The sequence below is a fragment of the Actinia tenebrosa genome, unplaced genomic scaffold (assembly GCF_029948245.1).
Source record: "Actinia tenebrosa isolate PJP-AT-01 unplaced genomic scaffold, QUT_ActTen_1.0 PGA_scaffold6__47_contigs__length_16458017, whole genome shotgun sequence".
Lineage (NCBI taxonomy): Eukaryota > Metazoa > Cnidaria > Anthozoa > Actiniaria > Actiniidae > Actinia > Actinia tenebrosa.
The window spans coordinates 13,710,609-13,725,747 of NW_028292583.1; the positions used below are offsets into that span (position 1 = coordinate 13,710,609).

At 37.0% G+C, this 15,139-nt stretch overlaps 3 protein-coding genes across 3 annotated transcripts; 1 reads left to right on the forward strand and 2 right to left on the reverse strand.

Annotated features, from left to right (window-relative positions):
• The first annotated feature begins 1,757 nt into the window (after positions 1 to 1,757).
• Positions 1,758 to 5,044, forward strand: LOC116294078 (tubulin alpha-1 chain). The gene is made up of 4 exons (XM_089038711.1): positions 1,758 to 1,915; positions 2,029 to 2,251; positions 3,604 to 3,752; positions 3,950 to 5,044. The coding sequence occupies exons 1-4, from the start codon at positions 1,913 to 1,915 to the stop codon at positions 4,928 to 4,930; spliced, it is 1,356 nt and encodes a 451-aa protein (XP_088894837.1). The 5' UTR covers positions 1,758 to 1,912; the 3' UTR covers positions 4,931 to 5,044.
• On the reverse strand, positions 5,041 to 9,837 carry LOC116304060 (uncharacterized). The gene is made up of 7 exons (XM_089039405.1): positions 9,810 to 9,837; positions 8,373 to 8,616; positions 7,831 to 7,984; positions 7,033 to 7,212; positions 6,356 to 6,580; positions 6,126 to 6,241; positions 5,041 to 5,543 (listed from the first exon to the last, which is right to left on the reverse strand). The coding sequence occupies exons 1-7, from the start codon at positions 9,835 to 9,837 to the stop codon at positions 5,399 to 5,401; spliced, it is 1,092 nt and encodes a 363-aa protein (XP_088895531.1). The 3' UTR covers positions 5,041 to 5,398.
• LOC116296783 (uncharacterized) lies at positions 9,461 to 14,531 on the reverse strand. The gene is made up of 7 exons (XM_089038829.1): positions 14,392 to 14,531; positions 13,171 to 13,417; positions 12,674 to 12,824; positions 12,111 to 12,296; positions 11,696 to 11,917; positions 11,325 to 11,449; positions 9,461 to 10,710 (listed from the first exon to the last, which is right to left on the reverse strand). Exons 1-7 carry the CDS (start codon positions 14,480 to 14,482, stop codon positions 10,569 to 10,571), a joined length of 1,164 nt encoding a protein of 387 aa, XP_088894955.1. The 5' UTR covers positions 14,483 to 14,531; the 3' UTR covers positions 9,461 to 10,568.
• Between the last annotated feature and the right edge of the window lie 608 nt (positions 14,532 to 15,139).

A 15,139-nucleotide genomic window follows, 5' to 3' on the forward strand; every position in this document is an offset into this window, starting at 1 on the left:
TTTCATTCCACATATAATATGGCCAAATTAAATCTGGTGACCATGCGTAAAACACCGCGTAAAAAACCGTAAAATTAGTTCAATGGCGCAAGCATTTTAGTTGTTTCAAAATTTGTTGGAGTAAGTCACGAAAACATCTTTAAAAAAAGTCCAAATACAGAGCGTGTAAAAAAACTATAGTGACATCTTTCATCTAAACGTGACATTTTTTTGCCGTATATGGTGAAACTTGAGTCTAACAGAGAGTAGATTTTTTGGGCAGGCATTTCGCGACAGTTTTAAATTAAGTCATATCAACTGACGGAACTTTATTCATAAATGCTTGAGGGCTTCTGTCAGTAATGATGCGTGTATTGTCAAGATTGCATCCATTATCCCAGGCACTGCCCAACACTCTAAGCATGAGTGAATGTCACGAAAAAAAAAAGTTCAAAGTCAATGCACTCTCCTAAAAACAGCCCAAAATATTGTCAAATCTTTAATACTTTGAATTCGTACTCCAGCGTACTGTCACTTTTGAGTTCAGAGTTCTGTTATATTTCATTGTAGTTTAGTTATCTAGATAACTGAGATGATTTGTCTTCTTTAGACCATGTCGACCATGTGTCTTTTTGTTCTTTGAACTGATTGAAGTGCCATTTGTAAAGAATCCAAAAGTGTTCATTCTGTGACAAACAACTTAGAAAATTTAAGTGCAAACATCCTTCACTGACCAAATATATAGATTACTAGTTCTCAGGAACTCAAATTTGTCTGGAGTTCTATTGATCCTTCTATGACTAGTCATTATTTATTCTCAAGTCTATTTGCAATAAAGGACTTCAAATAATCGGATTCTAATCGGGTTTGTCATCTCTATTTTTCCCCGTGAGTTCATCACCAATTTATTTTTCATTACCTATCTTCAAACTCCGTTCTAAGTTCCATAATTTTCCATCTTACTTCCCCAGTCTAAAGCTTTTTAATAGCTTAATGATGGTAGCATTGCGTAGTCGTATATTCAAAGGACATTACTTAAAATTTCAAAAGAAGAATAAACGAACCGTTAATCACTTGGAATGAATGTGCACCAAATCCTTCATGATAAACGCACCTAATAATTTCTAATCCAAATTTGGCCAAATTTACTAATTTATTGCAAATATACAAATATATATAGATTCTTTACAAATATAAACCTTTCTTTCTAGTTCTCGGTATTCATATCTTCTACGGACACCTGCTCTAAAGATTCTTTGGTTTTCAAAATAAATTCGGTTTATACGTTTGCCAATTTTGGCCAATTTTGAATAACCTCTTTATTTTTATCTATGAAGACCGCAAATATAGTTTGACTATAATACATACATCAGTACAGGCTTCATGAGATTTTGAATTTACTGAAATGTTTAGACCACAAAGGTTTTAATTCTAATTTTAACAATAATGAAGGCTTTCAATTCTTTTGTAGCAGTGATGTTTAGCGGCGTATCATAACATCATGGTACAAATGTTGACCAACTCCACCCCCTGATTCGATCTTAACTTTTCTAGAACGTGTTGACTCATAAATATTCACTTTTTTCCCCAAAAAAATTGTATCATTTATTTTTCTTCTAGATATCTCATTTTTGATAAAAGACAGAGTTTCGCACACGTCTGAGGCAATTGCCTTATTTTTATTTTGCAACAGAGAAGAATGTTTTCTCTGTCCAAATAAGCGATATTTGACGGTTGATATGGTAATTGTCCTGCCCCTCCTGAGTGAAGTAGGATTTTGCATTATATTCAAGTGCCCTAGTGAAACCGCGCGCACTCTTCGGAAGGTTGTCGAAGAATTATCTCCCGGTCGTAACTTACACAGGGGAATAAAATCGTCCAATCGAAGTTTTCTTGTAAAACAGAAACCTTTTCTATAACCAAATCCATCAAAATGGTAAGATTTGTATTTTTATGAGATGACATTTTCCACGATTTCTCCATTCCATGTTTCGCCAAAATGTTTCCGTTTTGCGACATCTCCAACGACTGCCTATTTTGTTTCTACAGCGTGAATGTATCTCGATCCATGTCGGTCAAGCCGGTGTCCAAATGGGCAATGCTTGTTGGGAGTTGTACTGCCTTGAACATGGAATCCAACCCGATGGCCAAATGCCCAGTGATATGACTCTTGGTGGTGGTGATGACTCATTCAACACTTTCTTTAGCGAGACCGGTGCTGGCAAGCATGTCCCTAGAGCCGTGTTTGTCGACTTGGAACCTACTGTAGTCGGTGAGTTCACTCTAAGTTTCTTGACTGTAACTACATCGCAAATCTATCAGATATATCATTAATAAAAAGCTTATATAAAGAAGTTTTTGGTTAATATTTCGATGCATTGAAACCAACCATAACGGCAACACCTTTGATATCAGTTGATGCATAAACAGTAAAACCACATGTAAAATGCGGCAGCGTATCGTTTTGTTATGTTCCTATCGTTGTCTTATGACATAAGTCATCTGTTCTACCTAACAAGAACTTCTTTAGTATCAGCCAAATACAGCTATGTAAATAAAAAGTATTTCAAATAAGTATTTACTGTTAAAGTTCAAACATATATTTGGGATCAATTGGAGCTGAAATCTCCCTGCCTCATTTCTGAGCTACTTAATAATATTACACAACTATTTTTAAAAAAAGTTCAATTTTATAGTTTGTTATTTCAGTAAAATCTCAAGATGCATAAAAGTGTAATTCCTACTTAAATTACCATACAAATTTCGGATTTGAAAGGGGTCAGGTTATGAAACGAAGAAAAAGTTTTTGACCAATATACTTGAAAACAAAGCCACGTCGCTACGTATGCAAATGAGGACAAGGTGCAGCTGGCGAGGTGCCGACCACGTGATTAGCTGGAAGAAACGCGCGGGATATGAGACCGGCCGATACGATTGACTTATAAAAGAAATATATATTAAATACGAAAAAATAAGGCTCGACTTTAGCAATAGTATAGATAACGCACAAATCAGAGCGTGGAAACAAAAGTTATGAGAATAAACAAAGTAAATTTACAATGTTTAAAATTAATGAATGCAAAAACACGGCCGCGACACGTTGAAGACATTACACGAGGTCTGTTGTAGCCCGCCAAAACGTTAGGTTCTCCTTTCCGCTTTGCCTTGTGACTTTGAGAATGCAGCAAAAAAATTGCCATGGATTTTATATTATCGTGTAGACGTCTTTTTGAAACTCTTAAAAACGGAGATACTGTTTTAGTTTCCAATTAAGATTCGTTTCTGTATTCTTTGAACAGGAATTATTGTAGACAGCTAACTGGTGCTTTTTAATTTGATTTAAAACACTCAGAACAAAACCCATGCCACATTTAATCGAGAACCAAGATTTAATTTAAGCCGAAGATTTCGATTCCAGCCCCAAAATTTACTGGATTATATCTGAAACAGACCGGAACATTACCTACCAAGAGTACTACTAGTCTTGATGAATAAAACTACTACAAAATAACGAAAACCATAATTGATAATTCTAATAAGATAAAAATCGGCGTGGAATCATCTCGTGTCCATAGAAATTGTCATTTTTCTCTCAGTAACGTCTTGGTACTTCTTTTTCCACAGATGAAGTACGAACAGGTACCTATCGTCAGCTTTTCCACCCTGAGCAGCTTATCACCGGTAAAGAAGATGCAGCGAACAACTATGCAAGAGGACATTACACTGTTGGCAAGGAACACATTGATATTGTCCTGGATAGGATCAGAAAACTCGTAAGTCATATACTTTTAATACACAAATTTTTTTTATGAAGAGAAGAGTTAATAATATGTCTTAAGATGGAGGTAGTGCATAAAATTATGAGCCGGACAGCTATTATGTTAGTTTTTCAAACATATTCAGCGGTATTAATAAATTCTTAGCAGTTTTTCTCGTCTTCTTACTTTGACTTTTCTTGTAATTTTCCCAGGCGGATCAATGTACTGGTCTTCAAGGTTTTCTCATCTTCCATTCTTTTGGAGGAGGTACTGGATCAGGCTTTACCTCACTCCTTATGGAACGTCTGTCCGTTGACTATGGTAAAAAGTCAAAGCTGGAATTTGCCATCTACCCAGCTCCTCAGATCTCTACAGCTGTGGTTGAGCCATACAACTCTATCCTGACCACCCACACCACTCTAGAGCACTCTGACTGTGCATTCATGGTTGACAATGAGGCCATTTTCGACATTTGTCGTAGAAATCTCGACATTGAAAGGCCGACCTACACTAATCTTAACCGCCTTATTGGGCAGATAGTGTCTTCCATCACAGCATCTCTGCGCTTCGATGGCGCTCTTAATGTCGATCTTACTGAGTTCCAGACCAACTTGGTGCCATACCCACGTATCCACTTCCCATTGGCTACCTATGCACCAGTCATCTCTGCAGAGAAGGCTTACCATGAACAACTGAGTGTTGCTGAGATCACTAATGCCTGCTTCGAGCCAGCCAATCAGATGGTCAAGTGTGATCCACGTCACGGCAAGTACATGGCCTGCTGCATGCTGTATCGTGGTGATGTTGTGCCCAAGGATGTCAATGCTGCCATTGCAACCATTAAGACCAAGAGAACCATCCAGTTTGTTGACTGGTGTCCAACTGGCTTCAAAGTTGGCATCAACTACCAGCCACCCACTGTTGTTCCTGGTGGTGACTTGGCCAAGGTGCAACGTGCCGTCTGCATGTTGAGCAACACCACGGCCATTGCCGAGGCCTGGGCTCGTCTGGATCACAAGTTTGATCTGATGTATGCCAAGCGTGCCTTTGTGCACTGGTATGTTGGAGAGGGTATGGAGGAAGGAGAGTTCTCCGAAGCCCGTGAGGACTTGGCAGCCCTTGAGAAGGATTACGAAGAGGTTGGAGTTGACTCAATTGATGACGAGGGAGAAGACGAAGGCGAGGAATATTAAACTGAAGCTTGATAAATAGCTATAAATGTAACTGTTTTCTACCCCTTATTACCATTATACCGTAAAGTTTCCTAGCAATGCTTTAAACCATAATAAAAAGATCTCGAACCTTCAGTATTGATGATCTTTTCTTACTTATGACATAAAGTCAAGAAAATACTTACAAAAGCACCACTTACACTATAAAAAAAATTTCCCCTCAGCCTACCTTTCCCTATTCATGATGTTGCTTTTATTCCCTAAAAAAACGCCAAAGCTTCCAGACCATAAAATAGTTTTCTGTTGCAAGTGATTTTCATGACATGGATTTGACTTATTTCACAACTACGAAAAATACATATGCGCCTCTCAGCCCTTTTTTAAATATTTTATTCTTGCGCATGCGTATTCATGAAATTATAATTATTAATAGCAAAAAAAAGTTTACTAAAACATTAACGCGCGAATATAATGAAAAGTGTATCAAGTTTAAATGTTCATCAAACAAGCCTTATCTTTCTTGCTGCAAACTTTGATCCACTGCGCATGACTGACAGGTCTTGGCTGAAGACATTTGTTGTTGCGATCGAATTGAATCTTTATTGGGAGATATTGAGCTGACTTAAAACCTTGCCTGTCATTCAGTACAAAAACAAAGGACAAACGTATTAGTAATAAAAAGATGGCAATGTAATTTACATCTCCAGGGCACAGGGAACCCGGCTTTATTTTGATTAAATGAGAAGCAAAACAAAATGGGTTATTGATTTGAATTTAATCCCCTATTAATTTCCAGCGCAGATCTGATTACAGCTTATGTAATGTAAACCGATCAAAAGGCAACCACAAACCACAGGAAAACCATAAGGAGCAAAGTCACTTTTCTAAAAGAAATAATCAAAAAAATAGCTGGGTTCCCTGTGTCCAGGTGAACAGAAAGCCTGACAGGATGTAAAACCTACTTTATTAGAAAGCCGATGGAACCAATTAGAATTTAGAAGTTTATTTTCTTGGAGGGAAGAAAACCGGAAAACCCGGAGTGAAAACCTCGAAGCACAGGAGACCAACCAACAAACAACTCGTCACATACGACAGCGAGACATGTGAGAGTCGGCGCAATAGCGGCGCACACTATCCATGCTTCCCGACGACAAAAAAGGTGGGGGGAAAAGGCAGAACAAAAGAAAAAAACTAATGTGAAAAAGAAGGAACTTACTTATTTACAACGACCCGAAGAATGCGTGACAGTAACGATCGATCACTTGAAGTATCCATGTAACGCTGAAACTCCTGCTGGATTTTTATGGAGGGCTGGCTGTTGTTGTAGAACTCCTAGTTTAGGCAAAAAGATAATATGAATACAGGGAAAACGCACAGACAGACAGAAAGACGAAGAGGCGAACACAACAAGGAAAGATAGACTGACACACGGTGAGGCAGACAGACCTGCAAGCGGAAACCAATGGGTCCAAATAAGAAATTTCCAAGGCTGAATGCAGCAAACGTCGCATTATAAACCATGTGGCCTTGCAATACGTGTGGATGGCAGCCAATTACCAAATCAACGCCAAGGGACTGTAGATGTTCATATTGTCTGAACTGGGTGTCAGTTGGAGGTTGTTGATTTTCTATGCCCCAGTGCATGGATACTACAATCACATCAGCCTTATGCTGAGAACAATGCAAAAAACATATAACATCTATTATTATACAAGATTAAGTATACGAATGTAAGGTATGTTTTTATTGGTAGAGGGCTGGAGCTTCAGAGTGGAGGGTAATCAGTAAAAAAAAATTAACCTTCGTGGAGGGATAAACGTATTTAATTTGAAGAAAGCTGTTTCCTTTTATTGTTGAATTAATGAATAGATCATGTGTTCATAACCATTGCTAGAAAAATTACTTCGCATCCCCCATCCTTCCCCCCCTTCCCAAATAAATAAGCTTAACTTCCCTAGCTCCATGACAAAAAACCTTTAGTTCTTGTAGTTACTATGGAGATTTTCCCAGTCGTTTTTATATTGTGTGTTTATGTGTAGTGAAAGAGTTGGAGGACAGTGGAATGTAGAATATGGGAATATATTTTCTAGGCCAACTGCTAAACGAATGCATATTATCTTCACCTTTAAACTGTTAACATCTCTTGTAGCAGCGGCATCGCTATAAATTGCAGGTCCAGCGTTAAGGGAATTTCTATGTTTTAGACAAGTGTAAAGCAGGTGCATAGATAAATGAAAGTGAAACACATCACAGTAACCAAGAAATCCAATCCTGATTCCTTTCTTCGTTACGATCAACGGTTCCTGTAATTAAATATCAGTCATAAATTAATTAATAATCTTCGCTAAAACGCAGAAGTATCAGCTTTAAGACTCGTTCAATGACTTTGACGGGAACTTTTTTCATGTGTTATAAAAAAAATCTAAAATGTACACCTACACATATCACAACCCATACAATAATACACGCGAGGCAAAGGGGAAAAGAATAATACTCAAGGTAATTTACACTCCCATTTTGAGTTCGCCTTTGCTCAGTCTTAGCCTCGATTGTGTACTAACGTATCTTTTCTTTTATTACGGTCCATTGTATAGTAAGGAATGTACGTACTACGGAACAATACGGAAAATGCCACGGGTTTCGGTTGAATAGAGCTGAATATTATGACACACTAACCGAGACTACTAAGGCTAAAAAAAGAGAACTCGAAACTGGAGTATTATAATATGAAACGCAGAATATAGAGCTCGTTTGAAACACCATTTCAAAATATGCATGCACCTTCAATATATTTTCTCTCATTAAGACTGGGAAGGAAATACGGTATGGAACGCAGAATATCGCGCTCAAGCTGAAAAGGATTATTATGGTTACTATTCTCCTGACTATGCTTGTGAAGGAAACGGCTCTGATATCCATACCTGAGGAAGATCATCATCATTCAATTGGCCATGTGTATATCCAAAAGACTTGATTTGAGCCTGTTTTAACATCTTTACTGTATATTTTACTGACATTTCTTTATAATCATTTAAATGATTATTATTTAAACCCATGATGTCAAATCCTGCGAAGCTAAACGAATGCATACCACGTTTTGGAATTGTTTCGGTTTAACAACAACAACGAAGATCACAGCAGAAGCAGCAGCATTAAGATGAAGAAGAAGAACAGTCATGTGATATCATATGCTGCAAAGCGAAACAAACGATACCGCAACAAAGACAACGACAACGACAACGACGACGACAACGACAACAGCAACAACAAGAACAAGAATAGCAGCAGCAGCAGCAAAATGAAAAATGATAACCACGTGATATAGCCGAATCCTGCGAAACTGTAAAAATGATACACAACAACGCGGCAACAAGTTTCATTAATAAAAACGTACAACAAATATCTGTAAGGATGATTGGAAGAGGGGACCAACACATAATGGGACTATAATGCTGAATCTTACTTGAGTGCCTGAACACTTGCAGACTCAGCACTTAACAAGGGTTGGAACTGAAACTGCCCTTGACGTTGAATTTTCTTGGAGACAAACGGAGACTCTAGGTTACCTATGGCAAGGTCTGGTTGTCTTAGAATCCCTGCCACATATTCCAAGGTCTTGTTGTACGAACAGAATCCTTTTTCTTGATAATACTTCACTGTCCCATCAAAGCTTATATCACCAACAAAATCCATGGTTATACTAGTCTCTATGAACCAATAAAAATGGATCTAAATTCATGTTTAAGAGGTGGTATTTTCTGATTAACGAGAATAAGAGAATATGAAAAACTTTGGTATTTTCAAATGTGTGCAATGCATCATGAACGCTTCTCATAATGATCTACCGAGGCTAACATGAAAAAAGAATTCCCACTTTTCTCAATGGAATTTTTGGCATTTCTTTTGTATAAGTCCCACGTTAGCCTCGAATTCAAGATAATTATGAAAGATTGATAAATTAATAATATGATGAAATCCCCCGAGACAAATTGAACTTCCAAATATTCATTTTTTCCACTCTCACTTTGACAACCACATTAATTCAACAGTCAGACAATGTAGTCATTATAATAGAGGACATGCAAAAAGACGACTAATTCAATAAGCCCATTTGAAATAGACCATTTTCGAGTTCCATAAATACCTCCTTGATTACAGACTCATTTGTTCAGGCTTAGTGAGTATCAGTGTCTAAACATTCATAAATACCAACGCACTTCGAAAGGATCCTAGAAAGTGGAGCTTTGATAAAAATTGTCCCAAACGTGTCATATACTAACCTGTTGTTATATGGGATCCCCAGCTAAAGGTAATCACCAGGAAAAGTTGTCCAGTAATTATAAAAAAACTATATGTTAACTGCATTGTTAAATATTCTCTCGTTAGAATTAAAACAAGCGAAAATTATCAGAGAGAGAGAGAGAGAGTTCAAAACTCGTGTTATATGCTGGTACAGATAAAAAACGCTAAATGCATGACGAAGAAGGTCAGAAGTCAAAAAAGGAGCCAAATGTTACAGGTGTTGAACTTTAATGGAAGTTTACTGTTAAAGTGTATATCAAGGGGAAAAAATATTTTCAAAATCACTTATATGTGAATAGTGTACTAGTATGATTGCTGTATTTTTCTATGTGGCCTTCTCTTGAAGTGAAATAACCTTAAAGTGTACAAAACCATATTTTTCTTTTATAAAGATGATTTACAAATGAAAAACAGTAGTACTTTCCACAACAACAATGTTTACTACCACTAGTACGACGGTGTCGCAGCTTAATGAGATCGAACTAAAGACAATGAGTCCTGTTAAAATTATAATTTCCCTTTGAATATTTTTCTTCTCTCACCTCCTCTTTTTGATTTCTCAGCAATCTTAGAAACTATAGCAGCTGGTATTAACTACCTGCACGGAAAGTCCCGTATTTAGCCATCCCTTAGAATTGAAACGGGAGGTTTTTTGTCTTTGGTTTTATTGTTTTTGCTGAATCTTTTAAGCCTATTAAATTAGTGGAAGCTAAATTCCACTTTGAGACCTTTGGCTGATATAAAAGAAATAATGAATAAGTAGTAAAATAAAATAAAAAATTAGTGAATATATAAATAAATATATATATAAGAAAAAGGAAAAACTGGAGCGGTAACACAATGGCAAGTTGATTCCCCGTCCACACTATGCCGGATAAAATTGAATCCGAATTTTTATTTATTCGGTTAGGCCTACCGTCCACACTAGTCCGGGCGAATCCGGAACAATTCTTCACTGAAAACGATTTTTTCAAATACGGTCTCCAGAGTGGAACAATTTGTATCCGAAATTTTTCGAATACGATGACGCCAAGATTGTCATGGAAACATGGCGGGAAGGCTAAAAATTCACCGCAAGCTCAATTTCAGCTTCGATGCACATGCTCAGATGTTCAATGAAGCGTTTTTGCCGCATCTAATCGGACTAGCGTGGAAGCGAAACATTTTATCCGTTTTCATGCGTGGACGGAAAACTTTTTTTTCGGTTTCGGTGGACATCGTTTCGGTGTAAAAGTTGCGGATTCAAATTTATCCGGCATAGTGTGAACGGGGCCTCGGACACTTTTTCTTCTTTTTCAAGTTTATTCGTTTAAGATAATGTTTAAATAATTTTACTCTTGATTTTCTGATATACTTATTAGTTTAAACAAGCAGTGTCATCTGCGCTACAAACTCTTATCCATTTCGTAGCAGGTCCAGTAGGTGTTGGCTGAAGGCATTTGCTGGTGGGATCAAAATTGATTCTCAATGGTAGGTAAGAGGCACCCACAAGGCCTTTCCTGGTAAAAAACAAATCGATTCATGATTTTTGATGCTCAGTCAATTGGTCAGTCAGTTGGACAGTCGATATATGTGATTATAATATATTAGGAGTAAAGATAACTTGAGGCTTCCTAAAGTTAAAAGAAACTGGGGAAAACAAAGGTTTGAATATCAGGCCAGTAGAGAATAGAATGATCTAAGTCAAGAATTAAGGAAATCTAGTATTGTTCCGGCTACAAGTTTTCAAACTCAATGTTTTTAGTTAGCTTTACAAATTCATATATTCTTGGTACAATATATTTTACATATTTTAGCTTTTTATACATAAGCCTAATTTATATTTTACTCTTTAAGTTTTATTGGAGCACCGATTTAATTCATATATATGTGCAATTAAGATTATTATTATCATTATTATTATCGTTGTTGTTGTTGTTGTTGTTGTTGTTGTTGTTATGTCGGTCAGTCATTGGTTCGGTCTGTCGGTCGGTCCCTGTCGGTCTGTCGTTCTCTCGGTCCGCGGTCTTTTGGTCATTAAGTCAGTCAATCAGTCAGTCAGTCATACAGTCGGTTGTTCAATCTGTTAGTTTTCGTGATTAATTAGTATATTGTTATTGTAATTAAAACGTACTTATCGATTTGAACGCGCATGATTCGCGAGTGTGTCGTTGGGTCAGCTAGACCTTCAGGACTTGCCATATACGTTTCAAATTCCTTGACAGTTTCCTCGGATGGTTCGCGGTTGCAATAAAATAGCTGACACAAAATAAGAACGATGATAATGGTATTATTTTATATATATAGAAGATACGAAAGCATCATGACTAGGTAAACCCTAGCAGTAGTGGTCCCCTCTCCTTTTGAAAAGACATCTCTTTTTAAATCACCAACCAGACATTCATTGGTCTTCCATTAAAGCAAAGTGACAAATCCTATGGGTAAAATGGTTGGTTCATTAGCCCCACAACGGAGCCAGCGATTAAACATTAAATCCACCTATACCTTATTCTTGTTTTTAGGTGCAAATAGGGCGTTTCCAAGGCTATAGGCGATCAATTGTGTTCCATTGGTGGTGTGACCTTCAAGCACGTGTGGATGGGCACCTATGATTATCTGTACGCCAAGAGACTGTAAATGACTGGCTTCTTTCTTTTGGCGATCTGATGGATCTGTGAAATACTCGATTCCCCAGTGCATAAAAACAACTATGACATCTACTTTTCCCTGTTAGAAAAAAGGAATGTCCGTAAATGACTCACCAATTTACCAACCAATTAATTAATTGGCAACCAGTCAAACAAACCGAACAACCAACTTAACAACTTAACAACTTTCCAACAGGAAGAGGGAGGGAAACACAAAGTTAACAAACTTTTTCAAAACGAAGCACAAAAGGTCTACAAGGTGACAATCAAACCTTGAGATCGTTGACGTCTCTTGTGGCAGCTTCATCACTATAAAGGGCTGGACCAGCTGTAAGATTTCCTCTTTTCTCCACACAATGAAAGTAAACTTTTCCTTCAGGAGTCAACTCCTTGCGATAAGTAGAACAGTAGCCAAGAAACCCGATTCTTATCCCATTGACCTTAACCAATAGCGGGGTCTGAAATGAAATCTCTGTATCAATATTGTCTTTGACACAACAGTGTAGAAATACAAATCACAAAATCCTAATATTCAATTTAAATTTGTTCTACATCTGCAGACCCTTCTGCTTATGAAATTAGGTTTCTTTAGTATGCTGCGGATTTTTCCTGTGGATTTATTAGAAACGTTTCCCCCCTATCCCCCTACCCCAAGTAAAGGTCTATCGTTGCTACGTGTACGTCATTACTCTGATCCTTAAAATTGGTCATTCTTTGGTAAGTTTTTACCTAGATTCAAGTTCAGGCCTCACGCGATTTGATGTAAGGGTCAGATTTTCTCATTAGTTTTACTAGCTGTAATAGTTCTTTATTTTGTTTTATGTGTGGCACTAACTTGTGGTTTGTCGTCTTCTTTGCGACCGTATGTGTAACCAAAGGCCTGGACACTGATTTGGCTCAGCAAGTGTACTGAGTAGTTTACAGGCCTTGTTCCGTAGTCATCGTAGTGGTTGTTAGCAAGAGTAACGATATCAATTCCTGCAAAGCTAAAAAAAGAGAGCCAAACCTAGACTGTTTCCTTTCACTTGTGACTATGACTAGTGACTATGAGCATCACTGTTTATCTGTGATTGGATAATTGAATTATCACGTCATACTACCATTACCAGACACCCTTGCACACTTGCATTTGTTCAGTTCATTATAGCAATTTTCTACTATTCTCATGAGAAAAAGGCAAATCTAAATAAAAAAGAAAATTCGCAAGTCATTTTGGTAGCGAAAGTTAAATAGCGGCTTTTAGACAACATTCCCATTTAGCCATCATACAGCCTGGTACATCCTAAAAATTTGCTAAATCAAGAGTGAGTAACCATGGCTTTGAAATTTTACCTTAGTGCTTGGATGCTATCAGGGTCTGCACTCAACAGAGGGGAAAACTTCAGCTGGGCATCATGTCGTATGTCACTGTTGATTAAAGGAGATTCCAAGTTGGCGATAGCAAGGTCAGCCTCTCTGAGAAACGACGCGACTTTCTGGAAGGTAGTGTTGTACTGGCAAAAACCCTTATTGTGAAAGTATCTAACTGCACTGTCGAAGCTTATGTCTCCAATAAAAGCCAAGGTAACTACACTCGATGCTAAAAAAATAAATAATATATCTGATAATATGATAATATAAAAATATATCTGCTAATGTATAATCATAAAATCTATTTAGTAAAAGCTAATCCTAATAATTATACATTTAGGGTCGATTTTGATTAGTCAAAACAAAAATATATCGCGAGATCTTATTGGATAGTTTTACCGTGAAGTGATATCGCATCACTTCACTGATATGATTTTTTTCATGGCACTTGATATTTCACGGATATCGACCCTAAATGTTTAAAAAAAACTATATCGAATTTCAACACAAGAGCCCTTAAAGAGCACTAGAAATGGCGAAAACCGTTAACTAAACTTCAAAATCAAAAATCAGTTTCTAAATTTCAATTGGAACTTCAGTGGACGAGGAGCTACTGTTTGGAAATGCCACTGTAATCCCCATTTGTTTTTATTTTTATTTTTCAAACTGACGACATAAAAAGTTCACAACGATAGCGAAACAGAAAAAGGACATCGAAGAAACAAGAGTTAATTATTGAAGCTATTCAGTATATTGAGAAAAACATTTTCCCCCAAGAACGAAAAATAGCTAGTACGATTTATCGTAACAGCGCGAAATGACCGTTCTACCTGTTTTTTCAGTTATCAGCTATTTATAGGTCGTAGTATTTGACTGGCTCTATCCAGTCTTTGTGTCCATAATTATTAATCACTTCTTTCTAAAATTACCAATTTAGAATTTTATAAGAAAACCGCCATATACAAAAGACCAACGAAACACGACTGCGTTTTGTTGCCAACGACATATTACAAAAGTTACTTTGATTAAAACCACAAGGAGAAAGTAAAAACTACTTCAATTATAATACTTATTTGGTAAAGAAATGTCAAATACATAAAAGTGTCAAAGATATGAAAAGTGGTGGACCTGTTTCTTAACCGGATAAAATGTCAAGAGTTTTCAGTTTCCCACGTCATCTAGATCAAATTATACTTTACTTACGTTGTTGTACTTGTCCCGTACACCTAACTGCTTTACATAGCCAGCAAAAAAGAAAGACAAGTCTTTTGGCGAGTGAAAAACTTTTGTCCATTTTAAACGAAACCTCCCTTTTTTGACAGTTAAGAAAACCGAAAACCAAAAAAATCAGGAGAGAGGTTATTCATTGTCCTATCCGTGATTCCGTTATAATTAGACACCTGTACACGTTGCCACTGTTACAAACAATATGCCACATGCTCTGTATCAACGGATTCATTATCTCAGTTGTTACTCCTTGAACCAATGTCGCTAAAGACCTTCAAGGAAGCTCAACCCTGCTATTATATTAAGAACTCAGAATACTCCTATTGGTAAGAAACGACATTTTTCAGTGCACACTATATACGATAAAGAAAATTCATTGTTAAGAAATCTAAGAACTGTTTAAGAGTCAATTACCCCATTCACACCTAAACGTGTTTAGTTAAGCTATGTTTTCATTAGGAAAAAATATGAGAACCTACAATATAATGAAGCTTTCTAAAATATTATCAGAGCAAGACAAAGGATAGTTTACATGCATTATTTCACCAAAGATTGTGCAGTGTTCGTAGACAGTTTCCCAAACCTGTTATGGGCTAAATGTCTGTAACGGTCGAGAACCCTCAGACAGTTGAAAAAAATCGAAATTGCTCTTACAAACTTTGCCTAAATACCCTATGTAGTGAGACATTTTTGAAATATAACTTTAAGGCCTTAGCGCCTTTTA

Bases quoted from the DNA above. Each gene is read 5' to 3' on its own strand.
- LOC116294078 (XM_089038711.1), top strand. The intron at 2,252-3,603 runs GTGAGTTCACTC...CTTTTTCCACAG, and splicing joins CTTGGAACCTACTGTAGTCG to ATGAAGTACGAACAGGTACC. The intron at 3,753-3,949 runs GTAAGTCATATA...TAATTTTCCCAG, and splicing joins TGGATAGGATCAGAAAACTC to GCGGATCAATGTACTGGTCT.
- LOC116304060 (XM_089039405.1), bottom strand. From the start codon at position 9,837: ATGGCTAAATACGGGACTTTCCGTGCAG. The intron at 6,581-7,032 runs GTGAAGATAATA...CATTGTTCTCAG, and splicing joins GAGATGTTAACAGTTTAAAG to CATAAGGCTGATGTGATTGT. The intron at 5,544-6,125 runs GTAAGTTCCTTC...ACTGAATGACAG, and splicing joins CTTCGGGTCGTTGTAAATAA to GCAAGGTTTTAAGTCAGCTC.
- LOC116296783 (XM_089038829.1), bottom strand. From the start codon at position 14,482: ATGGACAAAAGTTTTTCACTCGCCAAAAGACTTGTCTTTCTTTTTTGC. The intron at 11,450-11,695 runs GTATAGGTGGAT...ATTTTGTGTCAG, and splicing joins CACCTAAAAACAAGAATAAG to CTATTTTATTGCAACCGCGA. The intron at 10,711-11,324 runs GTACGTTTTAAT...GTTTTTTACCAG, and splicing joins ATGCGCGTTCAAATCGATAA to GAAAGGCCTTGTGGGTGCCT.